This window comes from Macaca fascicularis, chromosome 19, assembly GCF_037993035.2.
Source record: "Macaca fascicularis isolate 582-1 chromosome 19, T2T-MFA8v1.1".
Classification (NCBI taxonomy): Eukaryota; Metazoa; Chordata; class Mammalia; order Primates; family Cercopithecidae; genus Macaca; species Macaca fascicularis.
This window is the reverse complement of record NC_088393.1, coordinates 48,807,928-48,826,825: the sequence shown is the minus strand read 5'-3', so window position 1 is coordinate 48,826,825 and position 18,898 is coordinate 48,807,928. Positions and strand designations below refer to the sequence as shown.

At 45.5% G+C, this 18,898-nt stretch overlaps 1 protein-coding gene and 1 long non-coding RNA gene across 3 annotated transcripts; one reads left to right on the top strand and one right to left on the bottom strand.

The window, feature by feature from the left end:
• Window positions 1-792: 792 nt before the first annotated feature.
• Window positions 793-16,854, bottom strand: CEACAM6 (CEA cell adhesion molecule 6). 2 transcript variants are annotated; one of them, XM_005589431.4, is made up of 6 exons: window positions 16,682-16,854; window positions 15,457-15,816; window positions 10,899-11,177; window positions 10,204-10,458; window positions 6,203-6,319; window positions 793-2,244 (listed from the first exon to the last, which is right to left on the bottom strand). In XM_005589431.4, the coding sequence occupies exons 1-5, from the start codon at window positions 16,743-16,745 to the stop codon at window positions 6,243-6,245; spliced, it is 1,035 nt and encodes a 344-aa protein (XP_005589488.3). In that variant the 5' UTR covers window positions 16,746-16,854; the 3' UTR covers window positions 793-2,244; window positions 6,203-6,242. The 2 variants fall into 2 exon arrangements, with proteins under 2 accessions (XP_005589488.3, XP_065391645.1); XM_065535573.1 differs by lacking the exon at window positions 6,203-6,319.
• LOC141409103 (uncharacterized) lies at window positions 14,336-17,704 on the top strand. The gene is made up of 2 exons (XR_012427640.1): window positions 14,336-14,406; window positions 17,522-17,704. It is a non-coding gene; the product is annotated as an uncharacterized lncRNA (long non-coding RNA).
• Window positions 17,705-18,898: the final 1,194 nt, after the last annotated feature.

Genomic DNA, 18,898 nt, shown 5'->3' with positions numbered 1-18,898 from the left:
GTTCTAAACAGACCTCTCCATATAAATAATGTGGGCTTTCTTGAGTGGATAGCAGACTCCATCACAAGACCATTCCAGCAGAATCATGAGAAAATGGGTAGTTGGCTTCTTTGCTAACTGGTAGGGTAGACTGTGTAAGTCGTTGAAGAGAAAGAAGATGAAGGAGCAGATGGGTGAGGATGAAAGAAACGGGATGTTAAAAGGAAGGGACTGAAAGGAGTGTTTACCGAGGGCTCATCGGGTACAGGCTGTGTGACTAATACCTTACACATCTTAATTTACTCTTGCACTGTCATTTTCTGATACTGTAAGAATCATCCTTGTGCTGCAAATGAGAAGAGGCTGTGGGAGGTGAAGTGAGTGGTCCAGGATCATCCAGGCAGTTCACAGCAGAGCTGGTGTGTTTCACCTTGAAGTTTGTGCTCTGGCCTGTGATTCAGACAGCAAAGTAAGACGTAGAAGGCAGGCCAAGCAAATTTTTGTTGTGGGTGATGTTTATGAAAGTTACTTGTGTTAGGCAGAATAATGACCTCCTAAAAATGTCCACATCCTGATCCCTGGAACATGTGCATGTTACTTTATTTGGCAAAAAGACTTTGCAGATAAGATAAAGTTAAGAATCTTGAGATGGGAAGTTATTCTGGATAATCTGGGCGGGCTCAGTGTAATCAGAAGGGCCCTTGTAAGTGAAAGAGGAAGGCAGGAGGGTTAGGGAGAGAATGATGCAGCCTGAGAGACTCCACTGGCCATCGCTGGCTGTGAACCCACGTCAGGAGACATAATTAAAACAAATTTAGTTATAGATCTAATTGGCTTTTATTTGTGACTTATGAATTAAGGCAGCTCCACTCTACAAGTACAGTAATCGCTCCCCCTGGGCAATACAATAAAAGAACAGTGGATTTTGTCAAATCGGAACAAGGAAACAGAACCACAGAAATAAATACGTTGGTTAACATCACATTACTTCACATTACTTTTTTGTAAAAGTTAAAGTAGAGGGGACCCCCATAGTATGCTAACTCAAGTAAACTGGAATCTCCGTTTTTTTTTTTGTTTTTGTTTTTTTAAATTGATGTGTTTTGGATCTGCTTCCTCAAAATTTCAGTTGGAGTATGTAGCATTTAGCATGACTGGCTCTATGCGCTCACCTAGGTGACAGTGGGACCAAACCTTAAAGCATTAGTGCTATTATAAGTTACCACCATTTGGGGCTTTTATCCTTCATAGGTTTTTTTTTTATTATTATTATACTTTAAGCTCTAGGGTACCTTCATAGGTTAGGATGTTCTCCTGATGACGCATTTCTTTGAGGTTTGTAATTCCAGCCAAAGAGACCATTCACTCTTCGATGGCTGGCTGCATGCAAACATTTAAAGCTTTTAGAGATTACACTACACCAGGGAGTATGACTACTAGTATGACTATTAGGAGGGTAATACCAAGAGTTGGATAGGCAAGATGCAAACCAACTAAAATAGAATAAAGAACGATCCTGACGAGTCTAGCCATTTTAACCAAGCAGCACATTTGTTAATTTCTACAACTTAGTCTCAGTGATACCCGTTGTATTTAGCCATGTTCAACAAGAAGTGTCAGAAACTGCACAGACTCCTCCCTGTTCAGTTGGTAGGGAGCAATTCCATTATTTGGCATTGCATGGCTGGGTTAAACTAAAACAGGGAGTGAGAACAGGTGAGTCTAGAAGTCTAACTTTGAAAAGGACCCCACTGTACATTTGAACAAACAGTTGTGTTAAAGATGCTGCTAATGTCAGCCATTGGGTGGACTAAAGGATCTCTCATGTAAAACACTGGGATTGACAAGGTAGATCTGACACTCTGTTAAGTCACCCTCTGAAGCTATTTCTTGTGAAATACTAATGACAGCATTATCCTGACAAGTAAAAGAGGCAGGCATAAGCAAGGACAAATTAAAAGGAGTAAGAGCCTTATCATGATGGGGAGTCTTGTTTGACATCTTGGGAAAAGCTGCCCACAGCATGAAGTTGTCAATTTCTTGTCATGGTTGCAGTTTGAGTGTCTCTAGTTACGTGAAGTCTCTGAGTGGTCCACACCTCAAGCATGAAGGTTTTCCCTTTAAATTTCCATTGAGTTGTCCATCTCCAGCATATAGGGCTTCAGGAACAGAGCAGACCTTGTTCTTAGTGGTTCGATGGGATAAAATGGGATTGGAGGAGATAGAAGAATTCAGGGTCCAGTCCAATCTACGGGATAATAAAAACTAAAAAACAATAAGCAGAGCTGTGATGTCATAACAGATGTACTATAGTTTTTTTCAACATATTTTTTCTCTTTGTAGGCATCTCTATTTCTACCAAAGATAATCCCAGTAAGACATATTTGTTTTCCAAATAAGTTTAGTCTAATCAAACTTGGCCTCATTATTTTTATTATTATTATTATTTTTGAGATGGAGTCTCACTCTGTTGCCCAGGCTGGAGTGCAGTGGCGCGATCTCGGCTCACTGCAAGCTCTGCCTCCCGGGTTCACGCCATTCTCCTGCCTCAGCCTCCCAAGTAGCTGGGACTACAGGCTCCCGCCACTTCGCCCGGCTAGTTTTTTGTATATTTTTAGTAGAGACGGGGTTTCACCGTGTTAGCCAGGATGGTCTCGATCTCCTGACCTCGTGATCCGCCCGTCTTGGCCTCCCAAAGTGCTGGGATTACAGGCTTGAGCCACCGCACCCGGCCGCCTCGTTCTTTATATAAGTGCAGCAAGAGTAGCAGTTGACCGCGTCGTCTTTCTTTTTTTTGAGATGGAGTCTCACCCTGTTGCCCAGGTTGGAGTGCAGCTCACTGCAACCTCTGCCTCCCAGGTTCAAGCAATTCTCCTTGAATGGGAGTATAGGCCTATGTATGGGCCTATTTGCGCACATGAATGGTACAGGCCTATGTATGCACTTCCAGGCTGGAGTGCAGCTCACTGCAACCTCCACCTCCTGAATTCAAGCAATTCTCCTACCTCAGCCTCCTGAGTAACTGGGATTACAGGCGCCCGCCACCACGCCCAGCTTTTTTTCTTTTTTTTTTGTATTTTTAGTAGAGATGAGATTTCACCATGTTGGCCAGGCTAGTCTTAAACTCCTGATCTCATGATTCACCCACCTTGGCCTCCCAAAGTGCTGGGATTACAGGCGTGAGCCACTGCGCCCAGCCTGGAGTCTTTTTAAGTTTGCTTTACTAGAAGTTTTTATAAGGAATTTCAGATTAAACTTTTAGAAACCTCTTGACACGAGGAAGCCAAACCAAAGGCGACTTCAGACTTCGCCAGCAGTGCCTATGGGTTCATTTGTGTATATTCCCAAATATAACATCCCAATCAAAGGCTGGGTAATATAACCAGTGATTTCAAATGTATCCTGTTATAAAAGGAGCAGATTTTTGTTGAGCAAATAACTATATTATTATATTTATTATTTAATATAAATATTAATTAACAATTATAATTAATCATTAAATAATCATTAATTATTAATAAAATCAATTAAGCAATCCTTAAATAATAATCATTAATATTAATTAATAACAATATTTTATAACAATTAACATTAATAACTATATTTATTGTGCAAATAAAGATACTATTACAAAAATATAAATGTTCATGAATAATTTCCAAATTCTGGAGCAGTCAGGTAGGGAGAAAATGTAGATGTTTCAATTTTTGTTCACAAAAATCTACTTTACCAAATTGCTGAAAACTGTAGATAGCTTAAAAGAAAGTGTTTCCTGAAATCTGGGAAACAAAACACTTAAAGAATCCACAAAAGTTCAAATAAAAAATCATAAAAATATTATTTTCATTGCTATCATTTAGTCCCATGAAATTAATTCTTTTCTCTGCTTGCTCTTGGCTGGCAGTTTCATGAAGCTATCAGTTTGTTAAAATTTTGGAAATTCTTAAATCGTCCAATGATATGATTTTAATGTTATCAGAAACTTGTATTCAAGACTACGTGTCAGAGTCTTTTCTGTAAATACCCTCAATGAAGAAGAAAGTTTGGATGGTAGCTGATTGCAAATGCTTTAAGCAAGAATCAAAACAATTGTCAGGGCCTGGGCGCGGTGGTTCACGCCTATAATCCCAGCACTTTGGGAGGCTGAGGCGGGCGGATCACTGAGGTTGGGAGTTTGAGATCAGCCTTATCACCATGGAGAAACCCCATCTCTACTAAAAATACAAAATTAGCCAGGCATGGTGGCCCATGCCTATAATCCCAGCTACTCGGGAGGCTGAGGCAGGAGAATCGCTGGAACACAGGAGGCAGAGGTTGTGATGAGCCGAAATCATGCCATTGCATTTCAGCCTGGGCAACAAGAGTGAAACTCCATCTCAAAACACAAACAAAAACAACCCCCCCAAACAAAACAAAACAAAAAACAATTGTTGTGAATGACAAAGATTGAAAATGAGTATGGTTAAACATCTGATGCTGATAAGAGTTCATTATGATAAGAATGCATCTCCCATAGACATTTAATTACTTCTGTGGCATATGACATTATGGCTTATAACCTATTAGATTTCTGGGAATCTCTTATAATTTTTGGAACACTCACATCAATAACATATCCATAAATATAACTTAGAGAAGGTTTAGCATCACTTATCATTTGACAGTGCTTCCCATATAATGGAACATATCAAATAAGGCGGCTTTTCCATTTAGTTTCTGTTTCCCAGTTAGATGACTGAGTTCTTGGTGGAGCCCATTAATGGATAAGGCCAACAAAGTATAGGCCTATGTATGTTGAAAAAACTCCAGAGGCAATTCTAATCCTCCTAGCTAAAAACCATGAGTTTAGCCCTAAGTCCTACCTATTAGAACAGGGGTCCTCCATCCTGGCTACACATTAGTAGCATCTGGAGAGGCTTAAAAATTACCAATGCCTGGGTCCCACTCCAGACCAGTAGATCAGAATTGATGGTTGGGGCTTGAGCATCCATTTTAAAAAATGTTTCTAAGTGATTCCAATGTGTAGCTATATTTCCTATCAGATTTCTCTGATTTCTTGTGGCCTTCACTCCTTTCTACTTTGGTATCATGAATCTTTTTCAGGTCTTATCTCCTGTCTTGGGCTTTCTGTTCCCTGGGGGTAGGTACCTTGCCTTCTTCATTTCTGTATCTGTTATGAACACATGATTTGATCGTCAGGAAAAGGTTCTCAGCCACATGCAGGATGTGTCCAAAGTTCACATGCTAATACGACACAGTGTTTGTTTTCCATGAAATAAGAGGTTGCCTGTGATGAAGGGTGTGGGTAAGTCCACAGTGCGGGTGGTGGAGGGGAGATCACCCTGTTTTTAGGTGTAACATTGAAACTAAGAATTCTATGTGCATCCGGGTAAAGGGGCAGGGATGTGTAGAGAGTCAGATTCTAGTTAAGATGGAGGAATTATACTAGGAAGTAGAGGTAAAGAGAAGAAATTTGAACTTATCTAGCAGGCCAGAGCAGGCCCCTTTGGCTTCTTCTTCTTTTTTTTTTTTTTTTGAGATAGAGTCATGCTCTGTGCAGTGGCGAGATCTTGGCTCACTGCAAGCTCTGCCTCCCAGGTTCACGCCATTCTCCTGCCTCATGCCCGGCTAATTTTTGTGTGTATGTATGTGTATATATATATATATATATATTTTTAGTAGAGACAGGGTTTCACCGTGTTAGCCAGGATGGTCTCGATCTCTTGACCTCATGATCCACCCGCCTCGGCCTCCCGAAGTGCTGGGATTACAGGTGTGAGCCACTGCGCCCGGCCCCCTTTGGCTTCTTAAGTAGGCGAGTGAACTAGATTTTAGGAAGGTAATGAGGCAGTCATATGCCAGAAAGATTCCAACCTTACAACAAGGGATCAAGCAGGATGTTGAACAGTTATTGGAGTTTATGGGATTGGAGAGAACGACACAAGTGAGCGATGTTAAAAAAAGGATGAAGAGGCTTTGACAATGTATTGACTCTAGGAAGCAAATGAACAGAGGCTGGAGATAATTATGTCTAAGAGACAGTGGGGTCCAGGGAGCATGCAGACCAGGAAAAAAGAGACCTGCAGGAATTAGTGGGAGAAGCAGAAATTTAGGGGTAGAAGGAGGAGATCCAGTGCCAGATATAAGTGAAGAATTTTCTTCCTTTTCCCAAGCATGGTGGTCAACCCTGCAGGAAACATGACAAGAGGAAAGGACATCATACCTGCCAGTCTTCCTAAAACACCGAAAATACACCAGGGCTGCTATATTAGAGCCACCCTGGCCAGCACTCCAATCATGATGCCGACAGTGGCCACAGCTGAGAGGCCAGGAGCACTTCCTTGTGGGAAGAAAAGAGAAGGAATGAAGGTGATGTTATTCTACAGTGGGGTGCCCCAAGAACCAGCTGTCAACATGAAGTAGTCTCGACTTGTTCCTTCAAGGAATACACTAGTTTTGTGGGAAGGTTGCAATTTTTTCTCTCTCACCATGTTTCTAGGTTGGTGATCAGTCTTCTGTTAATTTCTTCCTGGTCTTTCTGCACTTGGACATTTTTGAAGGCTTTGAAAATTTGAGAAAGTCTTATTGCTGTTTTTGCATGTCATGAATAAGAGTCTGTTGGATCTCTATGGCAGGGACTTGACTGACAGAAGGCCCAGGCTAGTGCATTCTGAATTTACCATGTTCTTTTGCCCAGATAACTCACTTCTCATGGGCTCCCACCAGGGGAAAGAAAGCAAGCCCAGGCCTGTGAGACCCTGCTTCACTCTCATGGATGAGGGGTTCAAGGACTCCCCAGCGGTCTTGAGGAAACTCAAAACTGCACCGCTATCTGAAACTTCCCTCCTTCTCTGTCTCCTTCTCAGGAATCAGATCTGCATCGTTGTCTAAGGGCTCTCTTAGGCTCTGCTCTCACTGCTGCTCCACTTTCCCTCATGGCTGTTTTCCCTGGTGAATTATCTTGCACCTCTAATCCCATCTTGGCTGCAGCTCAGTGGATGAAAGCTAACATACTAGGCTTGATTTTTTGCAGGGTTTTTCCTCTCTCTCATGTTTAGCCAGTAACCATGTCCTAGTGGGTTTCCACTTGGTGCTTAGCCCTCACCAGTCAATAAGGGTGATGATTAATGCTATGTTAGCTGCTGTTGAGGGGCACGTCCTAGGTGCCAGGCCGTGTGCTAAATACTTAACCTGTATCTCATTTGATTTATACAATAACCCTCTTGGGTAGACATTATTTTCATTTTACAGATGAAAAGACAGAGGCTTAGAGTGATGAGAAAACTTATCCAAAGTCATACGGTTAGTGACAAGTGGATTTAGAATTTGACTCTAGGACTACCTGACTTCAAGGTTAATGGTAACAGTAGTAATAATAATAGCTAATATTTATGAAGCTTTTCTCTGTGTGTGGCATTTTGCTGAAGGCTTAATCAAATATTACATTAAATCTTCAAAACAATACTATGAAACAGGCACTGTTATTTCAATTTTCATTTTTTCCATCCATTTCCTAGTGATGAAAATTATTGTAATTTTCAGTTAAAGAATTGAAGGCTCAGAGAAGTTAAGAATCTTGTACAAGAAACTGATAGTGGTAAATACCTACATGAAAATAAAGAGAGACCTCAAATTAACAACCTAACTTTACAAATTCAGGATATAGAAAAAGAACAAAATCGACCCAAAGATAGCGAATGAAGGAAACAATAAGAATTAGAATTGAAATAAATAAAACGGAGGCTAGAAAAACAATAAAGAGAGTCGATGAAACCAAAAGTTGGTTCTTCAAAACAGATCAACAAAATTGACAGTCATTTACTAGGTTGATTAAGAAAGCAGAAATGAAAATGGGGGCATGGTGGCTCACACCTTTAATTCCAGCACCCTGGTAGGTCAAAGGAAGAGGGTTGCTTGAGGTCAGAAGGTCATGACCAGCCTATGCAACATAGGGTGACACAATCTCTACAAATTTTTTTTTTTAAACTAGCCAAGCATGATGGGACATGCCTGTAGTCCCAGCTACTCAGGAGGCTGAGGTAGCAGGATCACTTGAGCCCAGGGGTTTAAGCCTGCAAGTAAGCTATCATCAAGCCACTGCACTCCAGCCTGGGTTGGGTTACAGAGTGAGACCTACTCTCAAAAAATTGATGACATTGCTACCAATTCTACAGAAATAATAAAGATTAAAAGAGTGCGGTAAAGAATTGTATGCCAACAAATTGGATAACCTAGATGAAATGGGCAAATTCCTGGGAACACAAAAAAATCTATAATTAGTAATAAGGTTTAGCCAGTAAAAACATTTGACAAAATTCAACATTCTTTTATAAATAAAAACACTTTGGGAATGGAGGGAAACCACCTCAACATAATAGAGGCATACTCAATGGAGAAAGACTGAAAGCTTTCCCTGTAAGACCAGGAACAAGACAAGGATGCCTGCTTTCACCACTTCTCTTCAACATAATATTTAAAGTCCTAGCTGGAGAAATTAGGCAAAAAACAAACAAACAAACAAACAAACAAACAAACATCCAAATCAGAAAGAAGAGGTAAAATTATTTCTGTTCACAGATAACTTAAACTTCTATGTAGAAAACTCTACAGGGTTGGAGTTGTTGCTGGTGATGTAGAGCTTGGGCAGCTCTGCTGTGCAGACAACAGAGAGAAGATTGCCCTGTGTGGCACCTTTGATTCCTCTGCAGGCATCTTTCAATCAGAGTTGGCATCTCCCATCCCTCAGCCCACCCGAGTCCTTAAGATCCCAGGGCAGGTGTGTGTGTCAGAAGATGGATGCATGACGATCTGAGGGCTCAGAGATCATGAGGCCACCTGCTTTGTGTGGGAGAAGCACAGACTTTCTCAACTGTGAATAGAGCAGAAGCATTGAGTCATGGGTAGACACAGGACTGAGAGCCACAGCCTCTGGCACCTCTGCTGTTTCCTCCCTGACTGGCTGACTGCGTGGTCTTTTGGGGTGCTCACCTGGAACATGCAGGTGCTGTTTCTTTCAGCTGTACAGTCCCACACCACCGAGCCAAGATGTGTTTTTTTCTGAGGCTTTGCTATTTAAGGACATCCTGGAGATGGGTGATGATGGGGATGGGGGTTTGAGCAGGAGATCAGAAGCAAGTCTAGAGATGAGTTCAGGGGTCGGCTGTGGGTCACAGGTGGGCAGCTCTGTCCAGGAGTTTGATGGGAACAGAGTTTCATTTTGGGAGGAAGAAAAGAGTTCTGTGGGTGGATGGTGGTGATGGTAGCAGAACAATGGGAATGTGCTTAATACTATGGATCTGCACATGTGGAAGGGTTAAAATGGTAAGTCCTACATTAGATATATACAGTGGCTGGTAGTCTTACCCTCCCTATAAATACACACTTTTTGGCACTGTCCCTTCCCTGCCATGCAGAGTCCCCAAGGCTGAATCTCCCTATGTCTCCAAGTGTGCATCACTTGCTGTCCTCTGTGCTGTGTCCCATGTGCTGTGCCCACAGCCTTATACAGCCAGTGACTTCAGAGCCAGGACACAGCTCAGCAGTTTGCCATGAGGCTCCTTGTCTTCCCATTTTCCTGCAGCCTGATCCAGGGGAGGCTTTGGTGTTGATTAGCAGCTTTATTTAGCCTGATTCAGGACAGACACCTGGGCACCTTCTCCATATGCCCTGGTTTCACCTTAGGTGGCTTCAGGGCAGGGTCAGTCAGTCACTGGGGGCGCTGGGAGCAGAGATGGGGGCAGAGTTTGAACTGCTCCTCCATCATCCAAGGGGCTTCCTCTTCTCATTTAAGGAAAAAGTGTGAGCTCATTTCAAAGCCTCCTTGTCCCTTATAGCTTATAGAGTAGGTAAAAGAACACAAAGAAGTGACAGAAAGGGAACTGTTGGTGACAGAGAGCAGCAACTTGACTCTGAGGACTCTTCCTCTTTTTTCCTCTGTGAATCCCCTTTCACTACACAGGACTCAGGGCTGAGGGAGCCCCCTCCTCTCATTGCAGGATGGACCCAAAGTCAGACATGAGAAATCAGAAAGCAAAAACAACAAAAACCAAAAGTAGACAAGGGGAAGAGAGTCTGCAGAGGTGAACTGGGAGGGTTCAGGGGAGAATTTGGGATTTGCTTGTGCCCCTTGGACACAGGTTGGGAAAGAAAATTTCTTCCTGGCTCTTCTCTGAGAGCCACACTCCACCTGAAAATGTGATGCCAGTGCTTCGTGGATCCACTTACCAGAGACTGTGATCATCATGACTGTGGTCCTATTGAGGCCAGTGGCTGAGTTATAGGCTTGGCACATATAGGATCCGCTATTATTCACAGTGATGTTGGGGATAAAGAGCTCTTGTGTGGATTGCTGGAACGTCCCATTGACAAACCAAGAGTACTGTGCAGTTGGGTTAGAGGCTGCGTGGCAGGAGAGGTTCAGATTTTCCCCTGGACGGTAATTGGAGTTTGAGGGGGAAATGGTGGGGACATCTGGGCCATCTGGAGGAAAAAGAATAAAGCCACAGATGATGTCGTCAGAGAGAAGCGTAAGTTCCTGGTCTGTGGAGGGGCAACAGTGTCCCCTGAGCCATGTCACAACCCTGAAGTCTCAACCAAACCCCCGCTATGTCCCCTGAGCCAACGTCTGAGACATTCACCTGTTTCTCCCATCAGAAAATGTGAACCCTGAGCCTTAAGGACATCATGGAGATGAGTGATGATGGGAATGGGTGTTTGAGTAGAAGTAGCACAGGAGACAGCCCCTCGCCTCCTATTCTTGGTCAAGGCCTGGTCTGCCCACGTTTACTCAGGGCAGGAAGTCACGGCAAGCTTGGGTGAGGGTCTGAGTGCTTGGACCTGAGAGGGACTGAGAGGCCTGGACTCTGGCTGTATGGATTTGGGCTGGGGGCCCGGGCCACAGAGGAACAGAAGATACTCACAGAGGACATTCAGGATGACTGGGTCACTGAAGTTGGCACTCACTGGGTTCTGTATTTCACATTCGTAGGCTCCTGCATCATTCCTTTTGACGCTGAGTAGAGTGAGGGTCCTGTTACCATTGGACAGCTGCAGCCTGGGACTGACTGGGAGGCTCTGACCATTTACCCACCACAGGTAGGTTGTGCTATGAATGTCAGGTTCACAGGTGAAGTCTACAGCATCCTTGTCCTCCACGGGGTTGGAGTTGTTGCTGGTGATGTAGGGCTTGGGCAGCTCCGCTGTGCAGAGAACAGAGAGAAGATTGCCCTGTGTGGCACCTGTGATTCCTCCACAGACATCTTTCAATCAGAGTTGGCATCTCTCATCTCTCAGCCCCTTTGAGTCCTTAAAAGCCCATGGCATGTGTATGTGTCACGTGACAGATGCATGATGATCTGAGGGCTGAGATTGTGTGAGACTGCCTGCTCTGTGTGGGAGAAGCACAGTCTTTCTCAAGTGTGAATTGAGCAGCAGCACTGGGTCATGGACAGACACAGGACCCGGGGTCACAGCCCCTTGTGCTTCTTCTGGTTTCTCCCTGACCAACTGCCTGCCTGGCTTACCTTGGGGTCTTCACCTGAAACATTCAGGTGCTGGGTCTTTTCAAGCTTTAGTCCTGCTTTGCCCCCCCCGGCTGTATTTTCTGTGTGGCTTCCTTTTCTAAGGACATTCTAGAGATGGGTGATGATGGGACTTCTTATTGTTCTTAAACCCCGAGGATACTGTTCAGCCTGGCCTGGGATTGGATGTTTCAGCAGAATTAACACAGGGGACACCAGGGGCAAGCCTGGAGGTCAGTTCAGTCATCAGGCAGTGGAACCACAAGGTGGGCAGTGTTTCCCAGGTGTTTAATAATGACTGACTTGAGCCTGTGACCCCTAAAGATAGAGCAGAATTCAGAGAATGATCTAGAAGACAGTGAGGGGGACAGGTAGGAGCTGCCTGAATTTAATAGCAGAACCATGTTCCTTTTCTTTGACCTTTAATGTTTCTTCTCCCTCTGCAGAGGGCAGGTGAGGACTCTGTGGATCTCTCCATAAATACATGTGGATGTTTGCAAATGCAGAGCTGAGTGGTGGAAACGGGGAGCATGAACTGCTGCAAATCTGACCCTCAAGGCCCATGTGTTGTTTGACAGATATGAGACAGAAATTTGGGAAGAAGTTTTGGAAATATTTTCTCCCATTGGACATTACGTTAAATGAAATGAGTCACTCACAGGACAGATACTTCAGGATTCCAGTTATATGAGGTCCCTAGAGTAGTCACACTCATGGAATCAGAGTAGAATGGTGATTGCCAGGGGTTGCGAGAGGCAGAATGGGGAGTTGGTTAATGGATGTGAACTTTCAGTTACACAGGATGAGGTTCTAGAGATTTGCTGTTCAGCTTGGTACCTATAGTTCATACGGACTGAGTATCACTTATGCATAAGGCTTAGGACCAAAAGTGTTTTGGATTTCTGACTGTTTTTGGATTCTTGAACATTTGCAGTAGACTTACCCGTTTAGCATCCTACATCTGAAAACCCAGAATCCAAAATGCTCCAGTGAGCATTTCTTTTCAGCATCGCTTTAGTGGTCAAAAAGTGTTGGATTTGGGAGCATTTCAGATTTTGGATTATTAGATTTGGGATGCTTGACCTGTAGTGCCGTAATTTGCTTTGAAAAATTTGTCAGGAGTTTAGACCTCATGTTATGTTCTGAATACAGTAAAAAATGAAAGAAATTTGGGGGAAACATTTAATTTTTTCCATAAGTGGAGATTGTTACTAATGGCCTAAAGATCGAAGATCAATTGCTGGAAGTAGTATTTTTCTTGATAACATACTAAGGGTTAGGTGTGCTGTAAATTCCAGTAGGATCACATTGTCCTCAAATGAAGATGCTGAAGTTGGTTTGAAATTAGCAACTCCCTGAGTAGAGAGAGGCACATGAGTCCTCTTAGGAGGATAGAACCAGTCAGTTAGGAAGTCTTAGGTGTGTCAGTTACATAAAGGAAGGAACGATGCCAAATTAGAAGCAACGTGTGTTATGCTAGTAAATTTAGAAAGAGCTCCCTGCCCCTAGTTCCTGTGCAGAGTTAGGCAAATAGGGAAGGAGCCCAAAACAGGCATGTGAAATGCTTTCTTCATCTCCTCTTAACCTCAGAAAACACAATGAGAGTTTAAGTTCATCTAAACTGGGCAGAGTCTATGTGAGACTCCAGTGACTGATGCACTTCTCAGTCCAAGGGATCCCACCTTATGACAATGGCATCATCACGAGGACACAGGTGTATGTGGAATGGGCAGCAAACCCATCAGACAGCACCTGCCTGGCCGGCTTCACCTGGGGAAGGTCCTGGGGAATGACTGGAGGGTGTGAGCCTCACATCAAGATGAGTCTGGGAGTCAATGGGTGAAATTAGCCTCTGGGCCTTGGGGAAAGCGGACCTGTCATCCTGCCTCTGAGCCCCTGGTGAGTCAGTAGAGTCGCTGAGTCGCTCATCCCTGTCCCATGGCCTGTTCCACATGTCAGCCTCACCAGAGGAAAGAGCCCTGTTATGGGGACACAGTGGAAGCTCGTTCCCCTGGTGACCTGGGGACAGTGGCTTGCAAGGGACCTGGCAGGGGTGGCTGCTCCAGCTGATTTCTGTGCCTTCCCTGTTGCCTGGGAGGTGGGCCAGGACTCAGTGTGAGCAGGAAGGGAACAGGACCGTCGGCCTTGTTAGAGGGGCTTTCTGGAGAAGGCCTAAGAGTGGAGGAAGCTGTGCAGGGCAGGGCATCCCAGCTAGAATGAAAGGGGAGGAAAATGAGGGACATAGAGGGGCAGAAAGAGCCAGAGATACCTATGGCAGTGAGCAGTGGGGGCTACAGTGACCTCAGAGACCCCAGGGATCAGGAGCCTCTTGGCTGCCCCAGGCCAGGACCAGAGAGACCTGAAAACCCTCTAATGACCAAGGAACCCCAGAGTCACATGAGATGGGGTAGGTTTAGGGACAGGGGTTCAGAGGGATGGAATATGGGTTTCAGCCCCTGAGGGACAAGAAACAGGTGTGGCCAGAACCTCATAGGATTCTGCATTCAGGAACTGGTCTCTAAAGAGGTTATGGGTCCTTTTTTCATTCCTTCTTCCTTTCTTCCCTTCTTCATGAGAGAACTCCTAAGTGAGCGTGTGTCTCACTTTGGGCCTGTGCTGGTGTAGGGTGTGAGTGGGGAGAAAAAACAAAGTCCTCTCCTTTATCCTCCCGTGTGAATGACACCAACACATCGGGAAACACAGGATTTCAGGTGCAGTGAGGGGACTGTGGGTCGGAGGGAGAGACCTGGACAATTCCAGCACTGACTCTGTTATTTGAGGCAGGTGATTTAGTTCTAGAGTAAAACTGAGTAATTCTCTGTTTGCTTCTTACTTTCCAGACCAGAATCTCCACTTCCGAGCTGTGGATGCACAAGACAAAAGGAAGTGAACCCATGACTGGTCTCAGGTCTGCAAATGCCTGACAACAAACAGCTCCGCCCACCCCCCCGTTGAGGAGAGGAGGCGGTTCCGGCTGCAGACAGACCTCATATGTCTCTAATCTGCTGCCTATGGCCTGTGTGACCCTTGTTAGTGACTGTCTCCCTGTCCCTCAATTTCCTTTCAATAAGTAGGATAAGTGCTATTTGGCTGTGAGGTTGTGAGTTAACCTCAAAATATTTACAGTCATTTGGTCTCAGCTCTGCACAGAGGAACTGCCCAAGTGAACAGCATCTGTGATTATTTGCTTCTGAGAGAGGGCCCTGGGCCGCATCCGTGGTGGACATGGAGCTGCCGGGAGCATCCTCTCTTCTCTGTTCCTCTCCCTGGGGACTCTGAACTTCCCAGGGAGTAACCTATGTCCTCTAGGGCAGTGGGCTCATGCCCTAGTAATTTTTTCCATTCTGTCCTTTCCATGCTGAGCCTCAAGTGAAGGAGGAGGCCCTATCCTTGGCTAGATGAGGCTCTGGGTGCTCGGCCCTGGCTGGTGACCAACTCCAGGAGTCATGGCCCTTGGATAGCTCACATCCTTGCTCCCAGCCAGCCCTGCCCAAGAGGCCACCACACAGCCCTAGCACAGACTCCCTAGGATTACCTGGGAATCAGGAACTAGGGACAGGGCTTTGCACAGGGGCTCAGTTCTGGGAAGAGTTGAGCTTCTCATGAGGATCCCAGGGGGCCCCCCTCAGGCCAGGCCCTGACCCAGTTCTCCAGGGTCTTTCTCAGGGTCAGGTCCATGGGGAGACCATGGGGTGCTTGGCTGACACTGACCTGCCCCTGCTGAGTCTCCCCATCAGACTGTCCTTCCTCTGCAGTGAGTGTCTGCAGGGTCTGGATGCAGGAAAAGAATTCTGATCTGTGGAAGTTTGTCTCCCCCATGTGTGTCCTGCACTAAATGTCCAAACCCCAACACAGGATGTAATGCAGAGGGGACACAGGCACAGCCCAGGCCTGACAATCCCGTATGTGGGAAGTAGAACTGAACCCCAACACCCAGAGGTCATGGGGAATCACTCACGGTATACCCAGAACCGGCCAGTTGCTTCTTCATTCACAAGATCTCCCTTTATGACTTGTAGGGTGTAGGATCCTGTGTCATTCTGGGTGACGTTCTGGATCAGCAGGGATGCATTGGAGTATATCATCTCTCGACCGCTGTGTGCGGGCCCTGGGGTAGTTTGTTGAGTTCCTATTACATATGCTACAATTAGACGTTTGGCATCCACTCTTTCCCCTTTGTACCAGTTGAAGCCAATTAGATTCTGGGGCAGATTGTGGGCGAGTAGAAGAACCTCCTTCCCCTCTGCGACATTGAACGGCCTGGATTCAATAGTGAGCTGGGCAGTGGTGGGCGGGTTCCAGAAGGTTAGAAGTGAGGCTAGGAGAGAGGAGAGAGCATCGGTCAATATTGGGACCTATGCATTAGGGTGGAAAAACGGGGCCCTGGGTCCTGAGCAGGTCTCTTCACCCCTCCACCTTGGAGCACGTGTGTGTGTGTCCTACTGGGTCAAAGTCAGCAGTGTGACCCCCACCCATTCCTTCAGCACCTCTGACCTTGGCATTCCCCTGTTTGGAATCCTCTTCCCCAGAGGTCTGCACGGCTCCCTCCCCGCTGGCCTCAGGTCCTGCTCACATCAGGGCATCTTAGGGAGACCCCTCCCCTGACACTTCCTCTAGAGACCCCGGGTCTTTTCCTTCTGACCTTTCCCTGCTCTGTTCCCTCCAGGGCTCTTGTCAACACCTGACCTCACATTCCAGATCTCTTTGCCTGTGTTTTTTCCTCTTCATGACAGCATGAGCTCTGTGATGACTGAGACTTGTCTGATGCTTGTTGTATGCCATTGACTAAAATTCATTGCAAATACTTGTGAATGAGTTAATGAGTGTACCTGGTGGTTATTTTTCAACCTCTGATTGGTGAGTAAGGGCAGTGTTTAGTGCCCTGGTTATATTTTTATTTGGAGTGTAACCCTGATGCAGTTCTGATTTCTGTCATTTTTCACATTGTAGTGACCAATGATGATTAACTTGGAAAACATGATCAATTGATTTTCCTCCTTTTATATCAATCCCAGTTTAGTGCGACTTTCCTGTTGTGACCTCTGTCCCTCTCTGGTGTTCTGTTTCCTCAGGCTTCAACAGAAGCCCTCTGTCCCCTCTCAGAGCCCCGTCCTCCCCCAGGAGACCCCAGCCAGTCTCTGTGCTCCCTCCTCCCATCCACTCCCAGGGAGTCCTGCCCTCACCTGTGAGCAGGACCTCCTTCCAGGGGACACATATTCTGCAGGGAGGGGCTGAGGGGGGCCCCATGGTCTCTGCTGTCTTCTCTGTCCTCCTCTGTGTAGGGGAGCTTGAACTCCAGGAATGCTGTCGTCAGGGCTGCTGTGACTGTTGCCTCTGCTGTCCTTCCTCCTTCTGTGCTGAGCCTCTTCTCAGGGTAGGAGCATTTCCCAGGGTCACGTGGGTCATGGGTGCGGTCTCTGTTCAGGAATCCTCTATCCCCTCCCCTCTCATTTCTGTCTCTTTTGTCCCTCCTCCTCTTCCCCTTCTGTTTATATTCAGTTCTCCAGTAGACGCTCTGAGAAGCAAGCATGTTTGGACCCCTGTTCCATAACACGACGACCCGCCCTCCCCAGCGCAGACCTCTGCTGTGTCTGGGCCTTGGGTCTGTCAGCACCACACAGAGAGTCCCCAGGGTCCTCAAACCTGGTGTTATTTTTTCTGTAACAGAGAAACCCTTCTATGTGTGCAGGATGTTGCCAGTGTTCTCACACATCTGGGAAGGTTGGATTTACTCCAAACAAGGAGGTCACAGGGATGTTTGGGGTCCTAGAAATGGACACATCTAGGGCTAAAGCCCAGGTCTAAGATTCTGAGTCATTCTTTTTGCAGCGCTGTGTGACCCTAATTTCCTGGGAGTAACTGAGAATGAAGCTGCATGGTGCTGTAGTATTATGTCATCCAGACCCCAGACGTTTCTAGACCAACTTTATGATTTTCTCTACAGCGTTACCACCTTTATTATTATTTACTTCGTACTTTTTTTGTAATTAAATTTAGTTTACAAAACATCCTTGTCTTAGCAGGGCTCAGTGGCTCACACCTGTGATCCCAGCTACTCAAGAGGTTGAGGTGAGAGGATGACCTGAGGCCAGGAGCTGAAGACAAAGTATTTTTGTCTTACACAATACTGTCCATGAAATTAGAGATTTGATGTGTGCTTATTTTTTTTTTCCTATCATGTATTAAAATAAACACAGTTAAACAAAGTTTATGTTTCACCTAAAATCAGTTTTGGGAAATGCTTATATAGTGACATAAGCATGGAATTTATATCCAGATAGACTTGGGCTCAGCTACTGGCTCTGTCACTTAACTACGTTGACTTGAACAAGTCACTTGGCTTCTTTGATTCTTGAAACCCCGATTTGTAAAAGGAGGATGGTAAAATCCACCCTCCAGAGTTGTTGGGAGTAAGTGAGCTGCTGTGGCATCCCAGTGCCCAGGCGGGTGTTGAGTACATGATGGTTATCCTTGCGATTATTGCTGTAGAATTCTGGTTGTTTTCCAAAGACAGTATCTATGCTGGAATATTGGGATGTGGCTTTCTGCTAATGTGCATGTGTGAAGATGTTACTTTTACTTGTTAGGACTTGTGGTGCATCTGTCATTATTTTTATTTCCCAGCTGTACTACCTATTTTCTCTGTGATATTGGTCAAGTTGCCTAACTTTTCTGTGCCTCATTTACCTAATTTGTGAAATGTGGGTAACAGTAAACTAGTGTGCGTGTGTGTTATTTCCCAGCTCCAACCACTAGAGGGCATAGAAGCACTGGCACCTACTAGCAGTAGGCATATTGGTGACCATGGTCTGCAAACATCTTTTTCCCATGAAAGGAACCAGGGGTCCCTGGAGAAATAGCTGATCCAGGGCTGGGCAAGAAAGCACAAGAGGAGCCTTGTGGGGCCAGAAGTAAGCATCTTGTGGGGCCAGAAGTAAGGAACTGCTTGAAAAATGATGGGGTTGTGTCAAAAGTCACAGAAACCAACTAGAAGGAGCTCCCAATGGCCAAACTGTGGACAATATCAGCGACATAATAAATAACGCCAGCCACTGGGGGCGGTGGTTTATGCTTTGGCACTTTGGCAGGCCGAGGTGGGCGGATCACTTGAGGTCAGGAGTTCAAGACCAGCCTGGCCAACACAGCAAAACCACGTCTCTACTAAAAGCACGAAAATTAGCTGGGTGTGGTGGCGGGGACCAGTAGTCCCAGCTACTAGGGAGGCTAAAGCAGGACAGTCGCTTGAATCCAGGAGGCGGAGGTTGCAGTGAGCCGAGATAGTGCCACTGTACTCCAGCCTGGACAACAGAGCAAGACTCCATCTCAAAAAAAAAAAAAAAAAAAAGATATAAAATAAGATTAGATTTTACTTTGAGATTTATTTTGGGAATGGAGGAGCT